The following is a 22,700-nucleotide window of genomic DNA, read 5'->3' as shown; positions in this document are numbered from 1 at the left end:
ATAACTGTCCCTCACCCTCGTATGGCCCCAACTTTTGAGGCACCTTCCTCTTTGGCTGTAGTTCAACTTGGTGAATCACTGTATTATTGGATGCACCAAACTTGACAAGATGCTGTGCCTGGCTTGCAAAGAATTTGATTAAAAATAATAAAGTAAATATAAACAGAAGAACATAAGAGAAACATTAAGAGAGTGGTACTCTCCTGTTCTGGGCTTCTGAAGGTCTGTGCTTGTAGCATGCCCTTGGACATTACAGTGGCAGGTTTAAAAAAAAAAAAAAGGTGGGGAGGGATTCTCACATAAACATTTCAAGGGGCTTTTAAGAAATCCATGTATCAGAAACCTTACCATTGCAAACTATGAGGAGCTCTGGAGTCAGGCATCAGCTGAAGAGGCTGGAGTAGGGGAGAAAGGCCAAGGGAAGAGAAGGAAGCTAGGCAGGCATCCGAGATTACAGTTTTGAGTTTTAGCTGAATTTCAGAATCAAATTACTTCCTCAGAATTAGTACTTGGGTTCCATTCACAGTCCTCCTACTTTCTTGGCATGTGACAATTCATTTGTCCCTCACTTTCCCTATCAGTGAGATGATAGAGAGAATACCCACAAATCCTGGTACAGGTGTCTGACAGCAAAAAGGTACCCTTCCTGGCATAAAGCAGACATTACTCACAGGCAGGAAGAAGTCTGAAGAAACACAGACACTGGATCATCAGACCATAGCACGCTCCCTTGGCCAGACACCCCCAGGCAGCTGAGTTTTAGTCCCAGGGCACTTGACCTGCTTTGGTTTAGAGGATGTGCAGTGCTCTTCCTCCCCTAAGCTCAGTACCATGTTTACAGACACATCCTTTCTGTTGATCACCCCTTCATGCAAGTGGGGCTGCCCATTGACTCCACACCACCTTTTACTGATTCTAACAGCTTAAGCTGACCCTTTCTAGGTAGCCCAGCACAGACACATTTTCCTAAGAGACGTTGTAGTTGAAAGTATGCAAGGGCTCCAAAGTGCAGTTATTTCTGGCAGAGACCCAGCAGCTAAATAAAATTAACTTAACCACTGCCCCTTCTCTCCCTTTGGGCAAACCTTTTCAGGAAACCCTGAAAAGGAATTCAAAACCTAAAAGGAAACCTTTTTTTTTTTTAATGGTTTTTCTTCTCCTTTCTTTCTTCCCCCCTCCAGACTCACAGACTTTCTCTGCCTTTCCAAGCTCTTCAGACAATGCTCTTCCACTGTCCCAGCCATTTCTTCCCCCTCCAGACTCACAGACTTTCTCTGCCTTTCCAAGCTCTTCAGACAATGCTCTTCCACTGTCCCAGCCAAGCCTCTAAGTTGGCTGGCCACAAATCCTCTCTTCTGTATCCCTCACTCCTCCCTTCCCATTTATCAGTTCCATTAGATGGACAAAGAACCTGCTTAGTTACCTGGCTGATCCATTTTCTCAGTTTGATGCCTTTCTTCTCAGACTTGACAGCCCACAGGGACCAGCTCAGCTCAACTAGTACAAATACTGTGTGTCCCTGTATATGTGCATACACACGTACCACTTGTCCCCTCTTCCTTGCTTTTGGCGAGTATCTTTGGGAATAGCCTAATAACTACAGTTATATAACTAACATCCAACTCAAAAGAAACCAAAGCAGAATCATTAGGGTTGGAAGGGACCTCTGGAGATATCTAAGTCCAAATGCCACATAATCCTCCACAATCTTTCTATATTTTCTGTTATTTTTATACACCTACCTCTTGTCATATTATTCTGCTGAGATAACCTCTAAGAAACATCTTGGAGCTAGGAACTTAGTCATATCTTTACAATTCTGCTCTATTTTGTTCTTTAAATTGAAAACTATTTCTTGGAATAGAAGTTCATAGAATTATTTGTTTGTTCGGGGAATGACATTTCAGAAGATAAAAATATACCAGTGAAGAGTAACAATTTTAGATTTGTATCTACCGAGATTTAATTGCAATGGAAGGCAAAGTGAATTAAAAGTGACCTCAAATTGATGGATGCTATTAGCAAATAATTGTAAAAAGTGAATAGTTTTTAAAGATGCTAGGTATAAGAGTAAAACTAAGGGTAGTAAAAGTCTGCTGTTAACATAAAACAGTACATAAGAAACATGTTCTTGCTTCAGCCCCAGTAGAAAAATATGCGACTTACAAAGATATATTTTAATAGAATACAGCCACAGGCCAGAAGAAGAAGGGAAGAAGAGTGTTTAATAAATATGAGAAAGCTGGCTTCAGATTGACAGGGCTGGTTCAAAGAAACTAATCGAGTCTATCACAGAGCAAACAGTTTTTAACTCTGTAGATGACAAGAACCTAGAGTTCAGAAAGTTCAGCAGGAAGGCAGTAGATACTGAGCCATGCGGGGGGGGGGGGGGGAGAAGAAAAAGAAATGCAGTAAAAAGCAGCAGTTCATTGAGAACAATACGTGTAAATAGTCAAACACCCTCCTTGACTGGAAAATGAACCCACTTAAATGCAGGAGGTACAGAGATGCAAACAGCAGGGGTTTAGAATTTTGGCAAATTTCTTGCATTCAGATCTCAGAAGAAATTGAAGAGAATGTATTCTAAATACAGTGACTACGAGGTAGGCATAAGCCAAGTTGAAAACTGACACTAAAAGTCTGTAAAATAACCAGAATATAACAAGTTTGTTAAAAGCAAAACAACCTACATGACCCCAACTAGCTCTGGATTGCAAGTACAGGGAGAAACAAGTATTGTAAATTAAAAGTGTGGTTGGGAATTGTATTTTAGTTGTGACAGATGCACAAAGATCTGCATATAGTATTTGGCCACTGTATGGAAGTTTACACATCCAGGCAGGAATACAGCCAGGTGATGTGCATAAATACCATAAACTGATAGGCCAGCAGCATGACTCTATTGGAAGGCTGAGAGGTACAATCCTCTCCCTGGCATATATTGATGGAACTGGTATAAGCAAGAGAACAGGCTCATTTTATGCACCAAGGGAAGAAAGCCAATACACATCAACATGAAGAAAGACTTTTAGTACATAAACATTATCAGACATGTCGGTTAACTGTTCTAGTTAATGAAAACTCAAGCATAGAGGTAGTATTTCATATGCACACAACTTACAGAAGAGATGATGGATGCAAAGGAAAGCTTTTCAAGCAACAACATGCTGATTTACTGTAAAATACTATGCTGACGCATTGTTCAATCTTCAAGATGCCAAGAAAATGTGTATTTCTGAATCAGGTGTCCTTTAAAGTATGGGTATAACTGATGGATGGATGGGAAAATACAGGATGGGTGGATTGGTCTCCATCCAGTCCCTGTGTTTCTAGTTCTATGAGGTATTTTTGTTGGGGATTCTTTAGACAGAAAAGGCTTTTTTTCTTCACAAGTGGTTACCTCTCCTGTTCTGTACTTGTTTGTTATTGTATCAGTTATTAATGTTTATCAAATGTTTATCAAAAGTGTTATAGAAAAATGTTGAAAGTATGTACAGTGGAAAAAAAACAAGTGACTGAAGACCTCCCCAACTTGCTTTCCTCTGGTGCATGCTCACACATTTCAGTGTGAAGCCCTAAGGAACGCAGGAGCAGCCGAACAGGATGCATGCCTAGAAAGCACTTTGCTTGCTGCAGGTGGCTGCATACCACAAATATGTGGAGTACACTGGCCAATCCAGACTGGCAGTGTTTTGAGCACTTCAAACTGAACCACAGCACAAGAAATGCATCTCTTTCTTTATAAGCTGTTAGTCTGAATTAGTCTGCTGCACTAAGCAAGAATAAATTTGGCAGCAGTAAAATTGATGTATATTATTTAATCAGAATTTACAGAATAAGTATGTTATGGTAGTACTTTCTCAACTACTTCGTCATAAAAACCAGAAATTGCTCAGTAATGTAAAAATGTCAGTACTCAGGCAAAGCTAGTCCTCATTACAGCATTAAAGAATATTCTCTAATTGCAGTAGACAGTACTCTTCCAAAAACGTACCATACATTGCAACACCACCGCTGCCTGCTGCTGCAGTCCAATTGCATGTGGGATTAACAACAGATAAGAAATACAGGTAGCATTCCCCTTTGTATGGCTACAGTTTTAGTGTTGAAAACCAGTAACAGAATAAATCATTAAAATACAAAGTTAAACCCAACAGCTAGGGCGCTTGATGACTTTATAAAAGTCACTGTAATAATGCCAGTGTTTGGCTCACCCTCGAAGAAAAGCATAAGCCAGGAAACAGTAGTAAAGCTTTTTGATGCTCCAGAGAGATTAATTATTCAGCTATGACAAACAGAATTCAGGAGGGCACTGCTCAAGTCTTACTCCAACTTGTTATTCTTGTAACAGTTAAATGACTGCATCTTCAGGGTGAAGATTTTCTGTTGCTCCCAACTCACTCAACCTAACCATGCCACTATTGATAGCTAATTTAAAAAACAAATACCAAAGACAATCAAATTCCTATTCTGGGTCAACACCACACCGACACAAAGCCAGGAATACACAGTAGCGCTGTGCTCTACTACTTATTTGTAGTCAGGAGGGCTCTATCAGCCATGAGCTAGACTGACCTGAATAATGAAAGCTTACAACGTATGTGTAGCCTTTGCCGGTCTGCAGTCACTAGCACTATTATACCCTTCAGTTGGGATGCCCGCTTCATGGAAGACACATGGATGCTTTCTCCTTTCTCAGCTGGCCAGTGTATAAGCCGACGAAAAGTTATGAGGATGTGTCTCACGCTGCATCACCCTGTTAAAAAGCAACATGATGATTTCAAGGAAAAAATAAAAAAATAAAATAGTCTGGTGGATATACATAAATATTTATTTACCAGTTTTAACTTCATTTTACTAGAAGTCTTTTAACAGTTTCTCTTTTGTGCCAAAATGCTGCATCTCTGACACAGTCGCTGCTGTCATAGCTTCCCTGCACTGGGAATGCACAGCTTACACTTACATTCCAAAATAATCCCTTCAAGGTAAAGAGCCTTCAGCTTTAGTGCATATGAAGCTATTTAAGGATTGGTAGGAAGACCCCCCCCCCCCTTCCCCCTCCCAAATCAAGAGACTGTTACAAAGAGATTTCATTACCAAAAAGTGAATATACAAATGCTAAAAAAATGCTGGCTTGAAAAGGTGATTTCAGAATTTACTGTACATATTGTAACAATTTATTATAGAAGCTGCTTCTACATGCAAGCAGATCTTACATTTGGTGTAAAACATTTATACACATTTTTTACAATTTGTACATATTTAAATGGCTGTATGAAACAACACTAACGCTATGGAATTTTGGAAGCGAACAACTAAAACTGGGAGGAAAAAAAAACAAGGTTTATAAAATGTGAACAAAACCAGAGACACTGAAAAGCATCTAGACTTAGGCTTAGTCTGGTTTGATTTGGTTTCAGGTTATTCAGGCAGGCCCAGATTTTCCTTCAACCACACAAAAGTAACACCAATGCAAAACAGAATAAGGCAACTATTCAACCAGCAGACTGCACCCGTCCCTTAGAATGGCTTATTGGTAAAATGCCTTGGTTTGGTTTTTCCTTTTCCTGAAATGTTCATTTTCTAGGCACGTTTTAGCAAAAATTGCATTTTGGCTTTTGTGCTTGCTTATGGCATGAAATGAATTACTGCAGTCAGTGCCCACTGCACACAGGGTTCATGGTGGCTTTCTGCTTTGAAAAGCCTATGCCTCAAATGATGCTTCAGTCATATGAAAGGGGTCACTGGCCCACTTGATAAGAGATGATGATAAAAGCACAGAGTTTGTGGGATAACTAATGATGTTACTCAGTACTTTTGTCACCTTTTAGTTTGCATTAGAAGGTAACAAAAAGTTAACCCAAGCCAATAGCACACCATACTACTACTTGAAGACCTGAGCTTAGTTGGAATTTGGGGACATCTAGTAGTTTGGGTTAGATGTGGCAGTGTCCCCTCTGCCAAAGGGCTTTAAACTCTGAGGGGTAAAAGGGAAGCTGTCCCTGTACAGCAGTGAGGAACACCAATATCTTATGGCATAATATTGGGGAGTGTCAAAGTGCTGGTATGGAAGACTTTTCACACCTTCCTGAATGGCTCATTTCTTGTTTGTACTTTGTCTTACACAGTGAATAGCAAGAAAGAAAAGAGCCTGACATAAGCTCTGAGGTGTTGTGCCACAAGTACAAGATTTAGTTAGAAGGAGAAAAAAGAGAAAAGGAAGAATGAGAGATATTTACCAGAAGTCATAATAGGAGCAGTATGCCATGGCTGCATATGGGAAGCAACACTTAGAACAAAGTGTTCATTCAGGAGATTATCATGAACATGTACCAGAAACAGACACGAATATAATTCCTCCTGGCTACTGAATTGCTAGAGAGCTGAACTGCGTATAATGAGTATTAATTCTCTCAAGCTTGTCTGCTTTCCCACTTGAAAGATACAAATTTGTAAATCTGATGTTGATTAAGAGTTTTTGGAAGAACATCTGATAGATGCAAGTCTGCATGAAGTCCATAGCAACATAGCAGTTTGATAATTTAGAGCCCCAAGAATGACAGCATTATCTGGCTGGTTTTATTCAAATAATGATACAAATGGGAGACCATTCATGGTAAGAACCTTATCTTACGATTTCATCTGATAAAGTGAAATTTTAAACAATTATTTTTTTTTCTACAACTGATTGTGGTCGTTGGGGTTTTTTGGTGGGTTTGGTGGGTTAGCAAAGGCTAACAAGTTTTTATTAGCATTGCCCCAGCATCAGAAAAGCACTTCGGAGTTGCTCTTTATTGTTGACTACTTCTTATTCTCTACATCATAGGAAAGCGGCTGAGTGCCTGCCTCAGCTTCTGTGCAATCTGAAATAAAGAAACAGAACATATTTAACATGCAGTCACTTTATGCAGAAATACAATTACTGGTTAAGAAATTAAATTAATTGTTCCCTCATTTTCTTTAAAACTGCAGTTATTACCACAGATTTTGCATATCATATAATGGACTCTCAAAGCATTCTATTAATAAAGACTTTTCTTCTCATGTATACACTTTCTGCCTTGTTCATTTTGTGCTCTCACCACTCGTGTTGGAGAAGCTATTGTAGGCAGGGCTGTCCTCTTGCCTATCAGGTTATCCAGCATTGCGCTATGTAGGAGGATTACAGGCACACAGCCGTATTTTTCATTAAATCAATTTCCCTACTTAAACAAAGCCACACATCAGAACAGAGTTCCTGTGTTCTCATGGTAGCCAGCAGCATCCCACGTGTGTACAGGGATTTTGTCCCTGTACCGGGGGAGAGAGGATTAGCACAAGGAGACTGGTGAGGCTGCAACCAGAAGAATTGGGATGGACTGGACAAGACACTGAAAGAAGGTAAGGGAAAAACCCATGCCTAACCCCATCAGATGTGTCAGACAAACTGAGCAAGGTGACATGATGGGGAATCTAAAGTCATCATTCACTAAAGATACCTCTGAAGCCCCACTGGCACCTTTTACCGCTGTTGAGGGGCAAACAGTTGCTTATATTACTCCTTTAAGACAGAAGCCAGGCTCCAGCACACTCAAGCACATGTGTTTTACCAGCGTATCACATTAGAAAATTTGTTCTTGTTTTTCTTTTTCAAAAAGGAACACATACATAAGAACAAATTTAAATGAGATCCAAGGATGTAGGTTAAATGGTCAGCATTAACATATTTAGTAAGTCGCTTGAAGCACTCCAGTCCTATCTTCCCCCAACTTGTATACATCAGGCTTTAAATCGCAGAAGCTTCCCTTCATCCCCCCATTCCTATGTGAGGGAAGTTTCATTCAAATGATTTTTTGATGTATTCAGTGCAGCAGGTCTTACTGCATATCTAGTTCTAGCATTGAAAAAAATAAAAGTAAAAATCAAGCTGTCAGCAATAAAGTTTCTCTACACTTTTTTAGGTCTAATATGGCAATCACATACATAGGATAGTATCTGTAGGAAAGTATTATTTTAACTAATTCTTTTTTTACATGTACAGTTCTTGAAACATCTGCTCTCTGACACAGGCTCATATAAAAAGATTAAGTACTGTGAGTATTTCTTATAGAAGTGGCAGTATGGTACATGGCAGGAAAATGGCACTGAAATACTACCCCTTACCGTTTCATAGAACTGTGCCTGCTGCTCCAGATACAGACGAATGACACTGTTGTAGTCATAAATCCGGTTACTGTGGAAGTGATTCATCTCAGCTGCAAGTAGACCCAGGAGGCAAATTACTTAAGAGAAGCATTTATAATTAGGAACAGTTTTAGTTCAGGTTAGTTACTGTGCACCAAGCTCAATGTTCAGCCCTGTCACCATAGTTACTGTTCTCATGCTTCTACAACCTGTTTTGCCTGCAGCACTCAGGTTATGATGGAACTGCTTGTAGAATTGGTAGGGTGTCTCTTACTCAATGATAAAATATGGACCTCCTGGATAAAGCCAGGTTCTTGTTACAATACTGAGGTGTACAAAGATTTGATGAAAAATACAGGGAGGACTTTATCCTACTGAGGTAACTGCTCTTTCCTGAAGTGTTTCCAAAAGATATTGGCTAGGACATTCAGATTTCCAAGGGTATAGATATCAAGCTTTAAGCCACATCTGTAAATATTTAGTTCAAAAAAAGATACAGCAGTAGTGTTTGACCCATTCTGGACTGAGGCTATTTCAGTAGTAAACAGAAATAGCATTACTGAATCAGTAATACCTTTCACCACTTTCTGCATCTCTTGTCAGATCACAGCTTATGGCTGAAATAATAAATGAAATATATTTTGAGATACCAACAGAGGGAGAAGAAATATTCTAGGTTGTAAGAGTTATCCTAGAGGTCTCTTCCACAATTACCACTTACACAGCACAGTCCTCTTAGAATCATAGAACCACAGAATAGTTAGGATTGGAAAGGACCTTAAGATCATCAAGTTCCAACGCCCCTGCCATGGGCAGGGACACCTCACACTAAACCGTATCACCCAAGGCCTCGTCCAACCTGGTCTTGAACACTGTCAGGGATGGAGTGTTCACAGCCTCCCTGGGCAACCTATTCCAGTGCCTCAGCACCCTAACAGGAAAGGATTTCCTCCTTATATCCAATCTAAACTTCCCCTCTTTAAGTTTTAACCCGTTACCCCTTGTCCTATCACTACAGTCCCCAATTAAGAGTTCCTCCCCAGCATCCCTATAGGCCCCTTTCAGATACTGGAAGGCTGCTATGAGGTCTCCACACAACCTTCTCTTCTCCAGGCTGAACAGCCCCAACTTTGTCACTGTGACCAAGAAGGGACTGGGGAGTTCCCTTGTTTGTTTATGAAACCATTTTTGTGCGCTGCTGTGACTTTGTCCTGTACAACACTAAGTACTCTTGCCTTAAAGTCAGCTAAAAAAGATGCAACTCCCTCAGCAATGACTAGTCCCACTGAAGTCAGCAACAGGATGCACCTAAGGACTTGATATCCTGCAGGACTGAGCCCTGACTCATCGCTTCCCCAGTTTTTCAAGTGCAGTGTGCTGGATCTCATATTTACAACATCTCTCACCTGAAGAGGAAAAGCTAAATTCAAAGAACATGCAAGAAATAAAATCTTACGTACAAAAAGGATTGCAACTGGTTCATGTCTGACTAAACCATGAGTCAAAACCACACTTCTGCACATGAAATGCTTCCTGCAACAGGGCCCATGCTTTTTGTTTGAGACATTATCACTTCAAAAATGAAAGAATCAGTCTGGGGTGACTGTACTGCCGTTTTGTTGTTTTGGTGTGAGGATTTTTTTTTGTGTGTTTGGGATTTTTCAAAATCACATTTCCAAAACACTATATTTTGCAATATCAATATGAGATTTGAAAGAAAACAACAAACAATAACTGCAATTTTAGGACAATCTAAGCAGGTCACACACAGAAAAAATATTAAAAAAAACCCCAAACCAACCCCCCCTCCCCCCCCCTCCAAACAACCCAAAACCAAAGCAACCAATAAACAAAAGAACAACCCAAAAATCCAAACCCACCTATGCCTAGCTCTTATTATCACTCCTGGCAGAATAAAGATTCTTTCGAAGTTTTTTACTTATTTCAGAGATCTACAACATTACTATTTAGTCCAAAATTTGGTTTACCTTGTAGTGCATAAGCCATGGTGCTCACACGTTTCACCATGTTCTGTTTGTCTTGTGGTGTTATTTTACTAGTTGCAACTAATTTATCACATTCTTTCACTCTTTCTATGGCTCCCTGTAAAAACCAAATGCAGAAAGATAAAAAGAATAGTCAACTTAAAGGTCTTTACAGTTGTCCAAAATGCCACTGGCCACATTTTGAGCTTGCACACTATACACGTAACATATACACACAAAACAACAGATTCTGCCTCACATTTTCACCTGAAGCTTGTTATTTCACTATACTGATTTCAAGAGTCCCAACAGCTTACAAAAAGTGACTTCAAACACAGGCATGAATGCAGTCACTAGGAAACTGAGTTTGGTAAAGGCAGTAATACGCAGGGGTATATACAGAAAGGACAAAAGGACCAAGTTTCAAAATACAGCTGCCCAGCACAACAGACATCCAAAAGCCTCAAATGCCTGTAGAACCTTATTCACACATTGTACAAGATGTGACGAGATATATTCCAAGAGACAACTCACTGCAATGTATAACTTTTGATTCAGGAAAAGCCTTGTGTCACATAAGCATAAAAAGAAATGCCTCCCCCTTCACAATGCATTTGTGCCAAACAACATTCAAGACAATCTATTTACACATCTCTTGGCAATAGGCTTGAAACACGTTTTAAGTTTTAAAAACATTTCTTCTCCTTTTAAGGTATTTGCCCCCAAGAACATTGTAAGTGCCCTAAGAAAGACCATATAAAACTGATAGGCTTTCATCTTTGTTGCTCTTGTAAATATGACCTTCCTTTATACATTTAGCACTTCAAGGGGTAAAAGAAAATAAACACTTGTGTACTTGTTTAATAGTTCAAAATTTTTATTTTCCTGAAATATGTTACAGTATGCACAAGAACAGATGGAAACCTCTAGGACCAAAAAAAGGGAAGACTATCCCAAACTAAACTCGATGGCTAAATTTACTGGTTTACTATTTGATGACTTTCCTATTACAGAGAACAAAGGGGTTGAGTTTTGCTGCTGGTGGTTTTTGTTTTGAGGTTGGTCTTGGTGGTGTGTGTTTTTTTATCTCTCCCCTCTCAAGAGTTAGCCCTATTTGCTGTTTTTAAATATTGAAAAGAAACTTCTATCAGTGCATGATGATTTATCACATATTAGTAAGCTAGCCATGTAAGTGCACACAAGTTTTCCCTAAAATACTGGGATGGCTTAGAATCAGCTACTATGTAAGACTCAAATACTACAAGTTTACACTACTGCTACTCACTACGTTGGAACATAAAGTTAACCTGAAGAAAATAATGAAGTTTCTAGTGCTCTACTACAGCAGAAAGTCATGATAGTCTCAAATCTGAAGACAAGTTCTAGCTTCCCTTCCCTTTAAGTGTTTTATTTTAAAAACCAACACACCAGTTTTATAGAAGCTTTCAGAGTTTCTGAAAGCAGGGCCAGGCTGCTGCATAAATGCAGTGTACCACACCACTACTTTTGTTGCTGTAGACCCTTCTACCACCCAACCCTTAAAAAGAAAGGCCCCTCACATACCTTATGAGCTCCTATAATGTCAGGAAAGCAACCAAGAAATCCTTTATATTCATGATTTGTTTCCATCAAAAAGTGGAGATCTTTCTTCGGCTAATAACAAAGCATAAGCATTAGTAGAAGTATCTGTGGCGCATTAACATCAGAGTAAAGACACTATGATGCCAAAAGAGGATGAGGGAAAAAAAAAAATAAAGGAAGGAAAGAACAGAAAAAACCCACCCCCTACTAAAATTACTTAATACTTATTGTATGTTGCAGGTTTTTCCACATTTAAAGGAGTCCTTCTGGAAATGTAAGCTCTTTGGAGTAAAACATCAAGCATCAGTTAGCAGATGCCTCTGTTCTTTGTTTTACTCAATACTAGCTTATGACATGAAGGATTTTGCCTTGAATTTTCACTGAAGGAGTCACCAGTACAGTCCTATTACATGTACAGATACACACATGGGACAGGTGCATGTCCATAGCTGCTGACTTGGAAAACTGTTTTAAAAAGATCTGCATTTTGGAGACTAAGTTTAATATACAAAACATCAATTTATGACCTGAATACTGACACCAGGAGAAATACCCTCTCACCACATCCTAAGCGGATGCACAGTAAAGAAGGTGAAAGTGCATTTAAAAGTATTAATAATAATTTCATTTAACTGGTATGCAACACTAGCAGCTATGTTTTAAAAGAAAAAGTCAGAAGTGATCCAGATAGATGATATGTTTGTATATACCACACCGATGCATTCATAATACTCGTACCTGATCTGCTACAAGACTGGCAATTTCTTCATAGGTTTTCCCTGCTTCTGTTATTGCGCCATTGAGATCAGATTCTCCTAAAAGTAAACATCAGTGTTCAAATTACAGTGAATTGCAGTAAGAAACTTGCCTTAATTCAAGGCAAATGTCTAAAACAGTTTACTCTACATGAATAAATGCCTAGTCAGCATTTTATAGCCAGCAGTAATAAAGAAGTTAGAAAAAATACTAAAGGAAAACTCTGAAGATCTCATAGAAAATGACTTCTGAAGGGAGTATGTAAACACTGTTCTACCCCGGTACTATCACTATTCACTTCTTTATTTCATAATTATAGATAGCTTAAATACACAGGTATTCCAACACACAGGACAACAGGAAGCCTACGAGAATGGGACAGGAGGGAGGACGAGGAGGATTATACCAGAAGATAGAGTTCAAGCTGAAGAGACAGGTGCTGTTCCAATTTTTAACAAATTGTTTTCATACCTGATAAGCATAAATTCTCCATGATGCCCTATGGAGCACTGATGCTAGCCTGAAGCTCACCAACAGTCCTAGACTGCAACTGTTATGAGGTCAGAGAAGCACAAGGCCCAAATAACCTTATTCCTTGCCAACAGGATTTCCAACCCTTTAGGGAACTCTTGGATAATATATATTTTTAAGCTCTGTAAGAATTGCTGGTTTTGAGAGCGAGTTTCTAACTTTGATCCTTGTATGAAATAGATCAAAAGGCCCCACAAACTGCACTTGAAAATACAAACATCACCACAAAGCCTACTCTAGACAGCACCACAAGCACTCTATATTACTAGCAGGACATGGCTATGTGGGACAAAGATGGAAACAAGCCTTACATCCTTGCTTTTTTTTCATGCCACTTCACCTTCCCAAAACACCACAGGTTTTTTCCATCCTTGTTAGCTTGTCCAAGTCAGGCAGTCAACAGTACAGAAAGCAAATTCAGGCAGAGAAAGGGAAAGGAATTTACAGATGCTGAATTTCAGTTTAAGGAAAAAAAAATAAATTATTTTTTCTCATCCTTTCAGACACATCTTGATATTGGGCCACAATTAGCCTCTTATGAAAACCTTGTATTTATTCGATACACATTAATCAGCGTCGTAATTGAAAATTACCAAACATTAATTTCATTAATGATTAAATTGAACACTATTTTCTTTTATTATGACATATGAACTAATATATGTTAGAGATTTATTAGGCAGGATTCCTTCACTTTAGAATGCCCTAAAAGTAATGACTAAATGTTGCTTCAGTTCTATCAATCGATTCTTACTTTCCATTACACTGGTTTCATAAAGCCGAAAGCTTTAAGGGAAAGCTACTGATCCTAAGAATCAGTAAGTCCAGCAACACAAACACTGTTGAAGAAAAATAACTATTTTTGGCTATTTTTCTTCTGTTTGAGCCTGTGTGGATAAAATAAAAACAACATGAAATCCCACTGTGAAATCCAAAAGGTATGTAACTCAGAAGGTATCTTCATACTGTTATAAAGCCATAAAAAGATGTCAGACATCAATTTTATTATTTCAGGTAGACTAAAATTTCATTATTTCAGAATTTCTCACATCTGCTCAGAAGTAATTTTGAGTAACATTGAAGTAACTGCAGCTTAGATTAGTGACTCCTGTATTTTAGAACAAAAAAACACTATCATTTCAGTTAAGAGTCAGAAGCCAGGTTGGTCTAGATGTTGCTGTTCATTTCATAATGCTATAAGTGACTTTTCCTATCTGAGCAGAAAGAAAGAGGAAAAGTATTATATTTGAGTAGAAAGAGAATCCTCCCCTTCTATGCAAAGCTCACTCAACGGACCGTCACAGATCATAGCTTTAAAGAATCTGGACAAATCCTCCCAGCACCGATACTCTTTCATTTGGGAGCAGCAGGGAACAAATCCAGTTTGTAGAAGACACAGGGTGCATGAAGAATTTCTACTACTAGCAGAGGCATTCACACTCCTTCAAAAACAGGCCTAAGGGATTGCATATTTAAAAGTTATTCCAGGCAGTAGGCCCAGCAATATACAGGCACACAAGTGGCAAAGTGTTAAAAGAATATCAGCGTCTCCTCATTCTGAATCCTTTTGTTCTACAATCTCTTTTCCAGATAGTGCCATGGTCAGTCAGTCACTCCCTACACCAAACCACCTTGCCAGTGAATTCCAGCAGCAGATTGCTTCCAATCACTGTTGTCAGCACAGGTTTTGGTTAAAATTCTGTTACTTGGACAGGGCTGAGTTTCTAGCATTCTCACCTTCTGAACTGACTCAAAGCTGCAAATGGGCTTCTTAACTCAAGCCATGAAAGCTGAGCTGCATCCCAGTGTAAGGATATACCAGCATGTCAGGGGTTCTTCAATCAACTGAAAAGCAGAAAGCCCCATGTGCTGGTGACATTTATAATAAATTTTGGGCAGCGGGGATTATGTATAAGATGCAAAGCTATGAGGACTCATCTGGCGATGCTTAGCAGAGCATCTCTTGGCAGTTCAACTGCTTAGTAAATGCCAGCGATCATCACCTCTGAGGGAACACAACAGGCATACTGAAGCAACTAACAGTCTGTAAAGCTTGACTGGTATAGCAGATTTTTTTTTTGCCAAGAAATGCTTTGGTTTTGTTTTCTTTTCTTTCAAAGCATGTTTTAACAGAATCCAGGAGTAGCAAAAGGATCTGATGTACTAGGGAACTACTTAGCAAGTACACCTCAGACTGAATGTTCAGCACACAAGCAGCTTGAAAGGCAAGATATGCTTGTTCCTAGCTGGCAGAATAGTGAAACTTGCCATGTAACTGCCTAACAAGATTCCTGAGGGGTGATGTAGGATTAGGAGATCTTACTATGGTTGAATGGCATACCAGAGACTATTCATGTTTTCTTAATATAGGAGTAAGACTCGCCCAGATTTGGTGCCGCAAAAGAGAAGCCATGCTATTTTAAGGCTGTGTACCCAAGAGCACTGTATGATGCAATCAGATTGGTAACATAGTGCCAGGCTGCAAGACGCTCCCAGGCATATTCTGGAACTGCCCAATATGCATTTCTGGACCAGGATCATACTTCCAAACTACATGTTCTTCAAACTGATTTGACAGTACATAGGCCCATAGCCAAGTTAAATGAGAACCTCTCAATGTGTCCTTAATAGCTTTAAGGGTATCCTTGCCTCTACAAATATTGGGGACAGTCTCCTAATATGCACTGTGGCTGGAAACTAATTGATAAGTTCAATAAGAAAAAGCGCTTGAATGAGGCAAATTAACAAGTACATCTTGCCTGGTGCCATCTTAAACATTTTAGGCTGGAAATCAGAAGAGAAGGCAGTAGTCATTCACCACACAATAAGGCTTTGCAAAGCAAGCAGGCTGCAATAATGAAAGAGGTAAAGAGAGTAGATACATCCTATCATAACTGTGCAAAATAACCATCTAACAGTGTATTCAGTATGTCAGAAATCAGCTACCAGAAACTGGAAATATTCATGTCATCAAATCAGTTGTTGCAATCTTCAGTGGCCTATATGCTTAAACTTCCAGAACTCATTAAAAAAAACATGAAGAGATTCAGCTCTCAATAGACACTGAATTGAGTGCCTTTAAGTATGGCTGAAGGTCCTATTCTTCTTTACTGATAGTCTAGAAAAATCATAATCTATACTCAGCCCAGCTAGTACTACTTCATACTTTTTTTAAATACTGAGGTCAGGAAAGCTGCATCCTGTCAGTTTAATCCCAGGTGCTTACCGCTTGCATAGAGTCTGCTTAATCCACAGACCTGTATCTGGGGCAGCCATCGAATTCAACTGTACGTGAACAGCAGGCAGGGTAGACTGAGGACAGTTGTGATCAAGTAATTTAAAGTAACACATGGACTGCACTTATTCTTTTCCTGGGAACTCAAATTAGAAAGCAAATAATCCTATATATTATGAAAAAAATACACTGGTGTACCAGTTGTTAAAGCAAGCAAAACATATGGAACCAGGACAAAGGCATCAGAACATTTTCCTCAGCAAGATACTAGGGTATAACCAGGTGCATGTGGGCCAACAGCAAAAGGGAAACACCTTGCCTAGTTCCCAAATATCATGGGATCTATTTTTTCATACCATTTGAATATGCTGGAAATCAAACTGAAGCTTTCATTTGTAAGGCTGATCTGCAATTCTGCATCCTAGCTTTAAGCCATACTGTTTTCCCTTTACCCTGGCAAAAGAACATGTGCTATAGTTCAAGCAATTTTCAATCCTTTCTCAAGAATTCTGACAACAGGTGGTATCTAGCCAGGATTTATGGTTTTTCAACCGCTGTTACGAGTATGTAACTATGCAAATCCTGTACTTGGTTCTCACATCCAAAAGTAACTTTTCAGGCAATATAATATGTTCCAATTCTAACTAAGCAGTTATCCTGTTGAAGTACAGGACAAAGATGAGAATATTTCCAATGTTTCCAGCAGCAGAGAACCTGCATTTCAGAAGTGGTGGTATTTTAATACATAGTTTCTAGAGTAAAAAGCCTTAAGAGTACAAAGCAAAGGATAGATGAGTAGTCAGAGAGTAAGTACTGGTCTACTGAAAGTCTTAAGATGGAAATATTTCAGGAAGCCTCTGTGATATAATATTGAAGATTTTATAACAGAGCAGTATTGCTATTAAATCTATAGAAAAAAGTATATTTGATAAGAAAATGCCAGAGAAAATGGTCTCAATAAGCTCAATAAGCTGGGACCCAAATAAGTATTTTACAGTTATCTGATAAACATCAGCAGAACTTAATGTATCAAAGCAGAATTTTAAGTCTGGCTTAAAGACTACATTTTAGGAGAACTTTTGAGGAATTGATGCCCTCCTTTTCCCTCCCACAACTTTCATACCTAACAAGACAGGCTGTATTTTAGGACTCTTGAAGGAGAGAAAAAAGTAAAGGACAAGAAAAGGCTATAGTAGCCAACCCTCCAGCCCACGCAATGGTATACAAGAATCTTGTAATAAGTTCTCCATTCACATAGAGTTGTTGTTTTCATTAAGTCACATGACAGTTACATGACAGATATTTTCAAGGCTGCATTTTCTCCCCTTTCCTTTGATCTCACAAAGACTGCTACAGCTACAGCATGTTTTGTCAACCAGACCAGTGATCGGATTATATACTGAGATCAAGCTAAACCCCTCCCCACCACCACCAACCCACCACATGTTTATATGGTGAGAGAAAACAAGACTGCAGACTAAAATATAAAAGCCCCTGTAATATACACATGGAAAAAAGTTGAATGTTTTTTCCAGAATCATGCTTGACATCTAAAGTTCAAGAACGAATGCATTAAGATCTCTAGCAAAAATGCAGAAAGATATAATTAAAGTATCTTTTCTTAAGTCAAGTCGAAATGAAGCTATGGAAGTACCTTGGTATCCACTAGTGCTGAAGACCAGTGCCAGGCTCTGCAATGCTTTTCCGATCTTCTGGTATTCCTTGGGTAGTGCTGAAAGTGGGAAAGGATGGGGAAGGGAGGGAAACAGAAATAAAAGCCCACAAGGGTAAGTGAGACTAAATCTGTAGCATTTCTAAAACTTGACTGAAGCAGATGTCAAAAAAACCAAAGTTTCACATTTCCCTCAGTGAAGCCCTTTACAATCACATTCCTACCCCCTCCCCTGCTACAGATGTTCTAAAACTGGATAAAGCAATTGCAATTCAGATTCTTGAAAACCACAAAGTTAGGGAAACAGTGTGTGACTGCTATAAAAAAGGAAAAGAAAAAATATCTCTCTGTACTCATAAGCTCAGTCCTCCTATGCATACAGTGAGGTGTTTTTTTTCCCCCTCATGAGCAGACTTCATCCTCCAGTGGGGAAATGCTGCAGTGATATGTAGACTAGATCTCATTAATATTTTAAGGGAGGAGATTATTATACAGACTATAACACCTAAACTCTCATCAAATAATGCATTTTTTTTTATTTAAAGGCACTAGAAGCCAAAATTATCTAGGGATAAAAATTGATGCACTCATCTGAATAATAAAATTGTGTTTTATAATCTATTTATTGAATATGTATGCATAAATTGCTCCCTCACAATGAAGTCAATGAGCTGTGATTTTTGAATGTGTTCATTACCACTTTGAATACCATCACCCCAGACGCCTAAACAGCAATCTGAAAAGCAAAAGCAATTCTTTATAAGCTACCTATGCTAGCAGAAAAGACACAAACCGACAAATAGATGTGCTTTTTGTTGTCAAATATTTATATCCAGAGACTGCACTGCGCAGGTAACCAGCCGTTTCTTAGCTGCATAATCATACACAATATGATCTTCACAGAAGAGAAAAAAAAAAACAAACCACCCAAAAAAACCAAAAAAAAACCAAAAACCCACACCACAGAAATTAAAACTCTCAAACCAATCCCCCCCAACCACATAATTTTATAATAATAAAATTATTATAAATAATCTTTGAACCAGTTGTTGCCCAGAAGCTAGGTTATTTATGACAACTAGTATTTCTTATACAACAGGTACCATTCAGAGTACTAGAGTTCTGTTATCAGCCATTAACTTGTTACTGAATCCCTAGTGGAAACTTCAGTAAAGCACTGTTTTTTTTCCCTTACATTTAAGATGTTTCCACTGTCAGTCACTTTAAATATCATAGAATGTAACACACATAACTATTACTCAAAAAGCGCCAAAAATACTTCTGACTAGGAGTTGGACTAGAGCTGAGAGGGAACTTAAAACCTAAGAGATTACTGAAAATCTTCAGGTTTGCATATCCCCATTTAGCAGTCTACTTTTTTAATTCAGTATGAACGTCTGGAAAGTTAAAAATTTTAGCACAGTCACATGTGACTTACTACATTTATGCTAACTAATAGCTTTAACTATTATAAGAGTCATTAATTCTATACCCAAAGCACTAGTGTTGTAAGTTTAGGGACATTTTAGCAGTGAACAAAATATTGACTTTCTTCTGTAAGCACAAGTCACAGCCAGCCCTAAACTACAGTGGTTTTGATCATAGCTTCTGTGACTGCAAAGCAATGCTATTTTTCTAGTCTCATCAGAACGACCATATTACTTCCCCCTCAGTACTACTTCCTAGTGAAGTGAGATCTGTACAGTTCTAGAGCTGTGCCCTGTGATAGACTATTTTTGACCAGCAGGAAGGTCAGTGACATGTAGAAGGAAACCCTCTTATTCAAAGTGGTGAAACATAAGTAATTCAAAGCTCACATCCTACAGGGGCTAAGGTCTAACGTAATCACCACCGGAAGAAGCTGGGCTTCTATACTTTCCATTCCCTCTGCTTAGCTGGAGATATTCAACTGCAGTGTTAGATTAGAAAGCAGCAAAGAGATAACTCAGATGTATTTACTCCCAAGTCTGGGGACAATCTGTTTTTAATCTTTTGCAGGAGTTAAAATGAGAGGAAAAAAACAAAACAAAAAAAAAAACAACAAAAAAACCCCAAAACAACACCAAAGAAAAAAATGGAGGAGCTTTGAGGAGATTTATGTGATAGGTCTATTAGCTGCCAGACACTACAGCCTGCCCTGAAGTGTTTCTTATTCTGCTCCTCAGCTGTAGTACCTGCTTCCTTTCAATAGCTGCCTTGTGGTGGCCACAAACACTGAACACTGCTGTGGACTAGGAAATTAGAGCCCAGGCAGAGTCATAGCGACTTGGTGTGAAGTTCTGCAACCCTAAATATCTGTGGGAAGGAAGAGAAGATAGGAGAAAAAGAATTGGGCTAAAGATTAAGTTAGAATCAAGTAGAATTTTCTTTTTTTTCTTTTTTTTTTTTTTAAACTCACGTAATCTTTATATCACTCCTCCTGGCATGCAAGAATCCTAAATAAGGGGTTAATAAAATGCAATCATTTATGATTTCATCAGATAGGTATACTCTGCCCATGTCACCAAAATGTAGATAAATGACTAATATATGAGAACATGTCCAACAAGGGATTTAGCTGGGTTACTAGAATGATTGAGTATTTTTAATGCTATGGGCAGGGACCAGATATTTCTGTTATGAGAGAAAAAAAAAACCCACCCCAACCAAAAACATAAACAAAAAACTTGCACAGCTTATACTCTCAGACACTGAAAGCAACCAGAATGCCACAAGATTCTTATGATAATTTAGGATTTCCTTTAGCTTTAAAAGGTGCTTTGAATTATAAATAACACCACCACCACAGAGAAAAGCAACACAGAAATTACTTAATTCAGAAGGGACACTTACGCCCTGTACACCTCTTCCAGTGCTCTTGTCCCACTGTCAGCAGCTCTCTAACTCCATCATCCATTGCTTTGGTGAACCTACCCACTGCATCACATTTCTGTTCTCTGCGGCATTTGGAAAAAGCAAAACCAAAAAGCAATTAAACAGATGCGTTACGTCACCTTTAAACACAATGCTGATACTGTAATAGTAGTGTCACTTAGGTCTTGGGGAAAAAAAAAAATTCCAAATTAGAGAAATTAATGAATTCCTTGAATCTCTGCCATTTCACCAAGGTCAGAATTTCCTTCTTTAGATATAGACAACTTTCATTCTGTTCCCCCCCCCCAGTGTTAAACACATGATAATGGACCATCATGTTGGCTATAGCTATTCTCAAAAAAAAAAAACCAAACCAAACAACAAAACAGAAACTATTAGCCAAATATTCTCCCTAGTGAGATCAAGTATCGGAACAAGAAAAACAGATTTGAGGAAAATACACCCCTAGAGGACTTAAAGAAGGACCCCACATTGATATGAAATTAGAGTAACAGATGTAGCAAAATTCATACAACAGTGAACAAATACAAAGAAAATAATTGTTCCAGGTATTTTAATAAAAGTGTAGAATAGGCAAATAAAAATTAATATAGCAGTTCCTCTAGGGAAATACATATGCATAACTTCATATAATATAGACAATACTGTGTGTTCAGTTATGTTACTGAGAGGAAAAAAAAACAAAACTGTGACATTCAAAAAGAGAATCTTGAATTTTTACCCCTCTTTAAGCATGTTTTCATGCAGCTATAAAAGCTTTCCATTAGCACAGCACTGCAATCACAGCAATGCTCTGTGAACACCACAGAAGAAAAATAGACACGTATTTTCCCATTTTCCATGAGAATTATTCAAGCTGCATCAGATCTTACAAATGCTCTCAGCCAGTCTGTTTGAGACAGCTCTCACAGCAAGTCAACCTAAGCGACTCCCAAGAGCCAGGGCAGCAGTCCTGAAGAACCTAACAGCTACTCAACAAGCTGGTTTGTCTACTTCCAGCACTGATATAGCTTTCAAGATTGTGTTCATACAGACTTTTACCAGCACCCCGAGATATTCCCAGGCACCAGAATGCCACTGGTATGGATGTCTGAAGTGTTACATGCACTCCTGCAACGCTTGGAGATAGATCCCCAGAACAATGCCAGGCTGTCAGTCCTAGCCCAGGCGATGGTACTCTCTGGTGAAGTCTCAGTGCAAGCTGCTTGCCTACCCCTCGCCCTCTTTGGAGATAAACTGTTTAGCAGACCATATACTGGTTGTTCCCTGACAGGGTTCTGTCTTACCCTCTGCTGCACCCTACAAAAAGTTCTGTCTGGTTCACCCCTTCAGCTTTATACCACTGGGATACATATATAACATACATCAGAAAAGTAGTCAAGTTTGAAAGTCTCATGTTTGAAGCGGTAGTGACCTAAAAAAGTCCATTTTTTTTTTACTAGTACAGAACTGCTACTACACAGCTATTATATACATCTTAACATCCACTGTATCGCTTGGATAAAGCTTATGCTGGGATATTTCCAGGTGTAGGTACACTACAGCTTTGCTACTATTAGCTCTTCTATCTAGTTTATTCACAGCTTCACACACAAACAATTGTCCAAGTTCCTATGTTCTACAGCAGCAAGTAAAGCACATCATGCATACTACGTGTCTTCTAACAAAAAAATGACTAAGCCTAAGGGAGTGAAATAAAGGCTGCAGAGTAAAACCAGTCTTTCACTCTATGAAGCCAAAAGGTTTACCATCAAGAGAACTATACATAAAAAATGTGTATATATAACATATACATATGTAAAACAAATATATCCCTTTGCACTTCTAGATGAATACTCCAAAAATGTTGTAACCCATTTAAAATGAGATTTGACCATTTAAATTTTTTATAGCTTTCCATGGA

The 22,700-nt window shown here is 38.7% G+C and overlaps 1 protein-coding gene across 3 annotated transcripts in view; it reads right to left on the bottom strand.

Annotated features, from left to right (window-relative positions):
- Positions 1-4,813: 4,813 nt before the first annotated feature.
- The window catches only part of SNX9 (sorting nexin 9), a 95,148-nt gene continuing 77,261 nt past the window's right edge, over positions 4,814-22,700 (bottom strand). For all 3 annotated transcript variants that reach the window (XM_057406598.1, XM_057406588.1, XM_057406579.1), the window contains exons 12-18: positions 20,756-20,859; positions 17,906-17,983; positions 12,468-12,544; positions 11,712-11,801; positions 10,152-10,266; positions 8,143-8,234; positions 4,814-6,863 (exon numbers count right to left, since the gene is read on the bottom strand). In XM_057406598.1, the coding sequence (XP_057262581.1) occupies positions 6,816-6,863; positions 8,143-8,234; positions 10,152-10,266; positions 11,712-11,801; positions 12,468-12,544; positions 17,906-17,983; positions 20,756-20,859 (604 nt within the window). In that variant the 3' untranslated portion in view covers positions 4,814-6,815. The remainder of the gene's footprint in view (positions 6,864-8,142; positions 8,235-10,151; positions 10,267-11,711; positions 11,802-12,467; positions 12,545-17,905; positions 17,984-20,755; positions 20,860-22,700) is intronic.

The sequence above is a fragment of the Pezoporus wallicus genome, unplaced genomic scaffold, assembly GCF_028554395.1.
Source record: "Pezoporus wallicus isolate ANWC-B61680 ecotype Strahan unplaced genomic scaffold, APGP_CSIRO_Pwel_v1 contig_3817, whole genome shotgun sequence".
Lineage (NCBI taxonomy): Eukaryota > Metazoa > Chordata > Aves > Psittaciformes > Psittacidae > Pezoporus > Pezoporus wallicus.
This window is presented reverse-complemented; position numbering and strand designations above follow the sequence as displayed.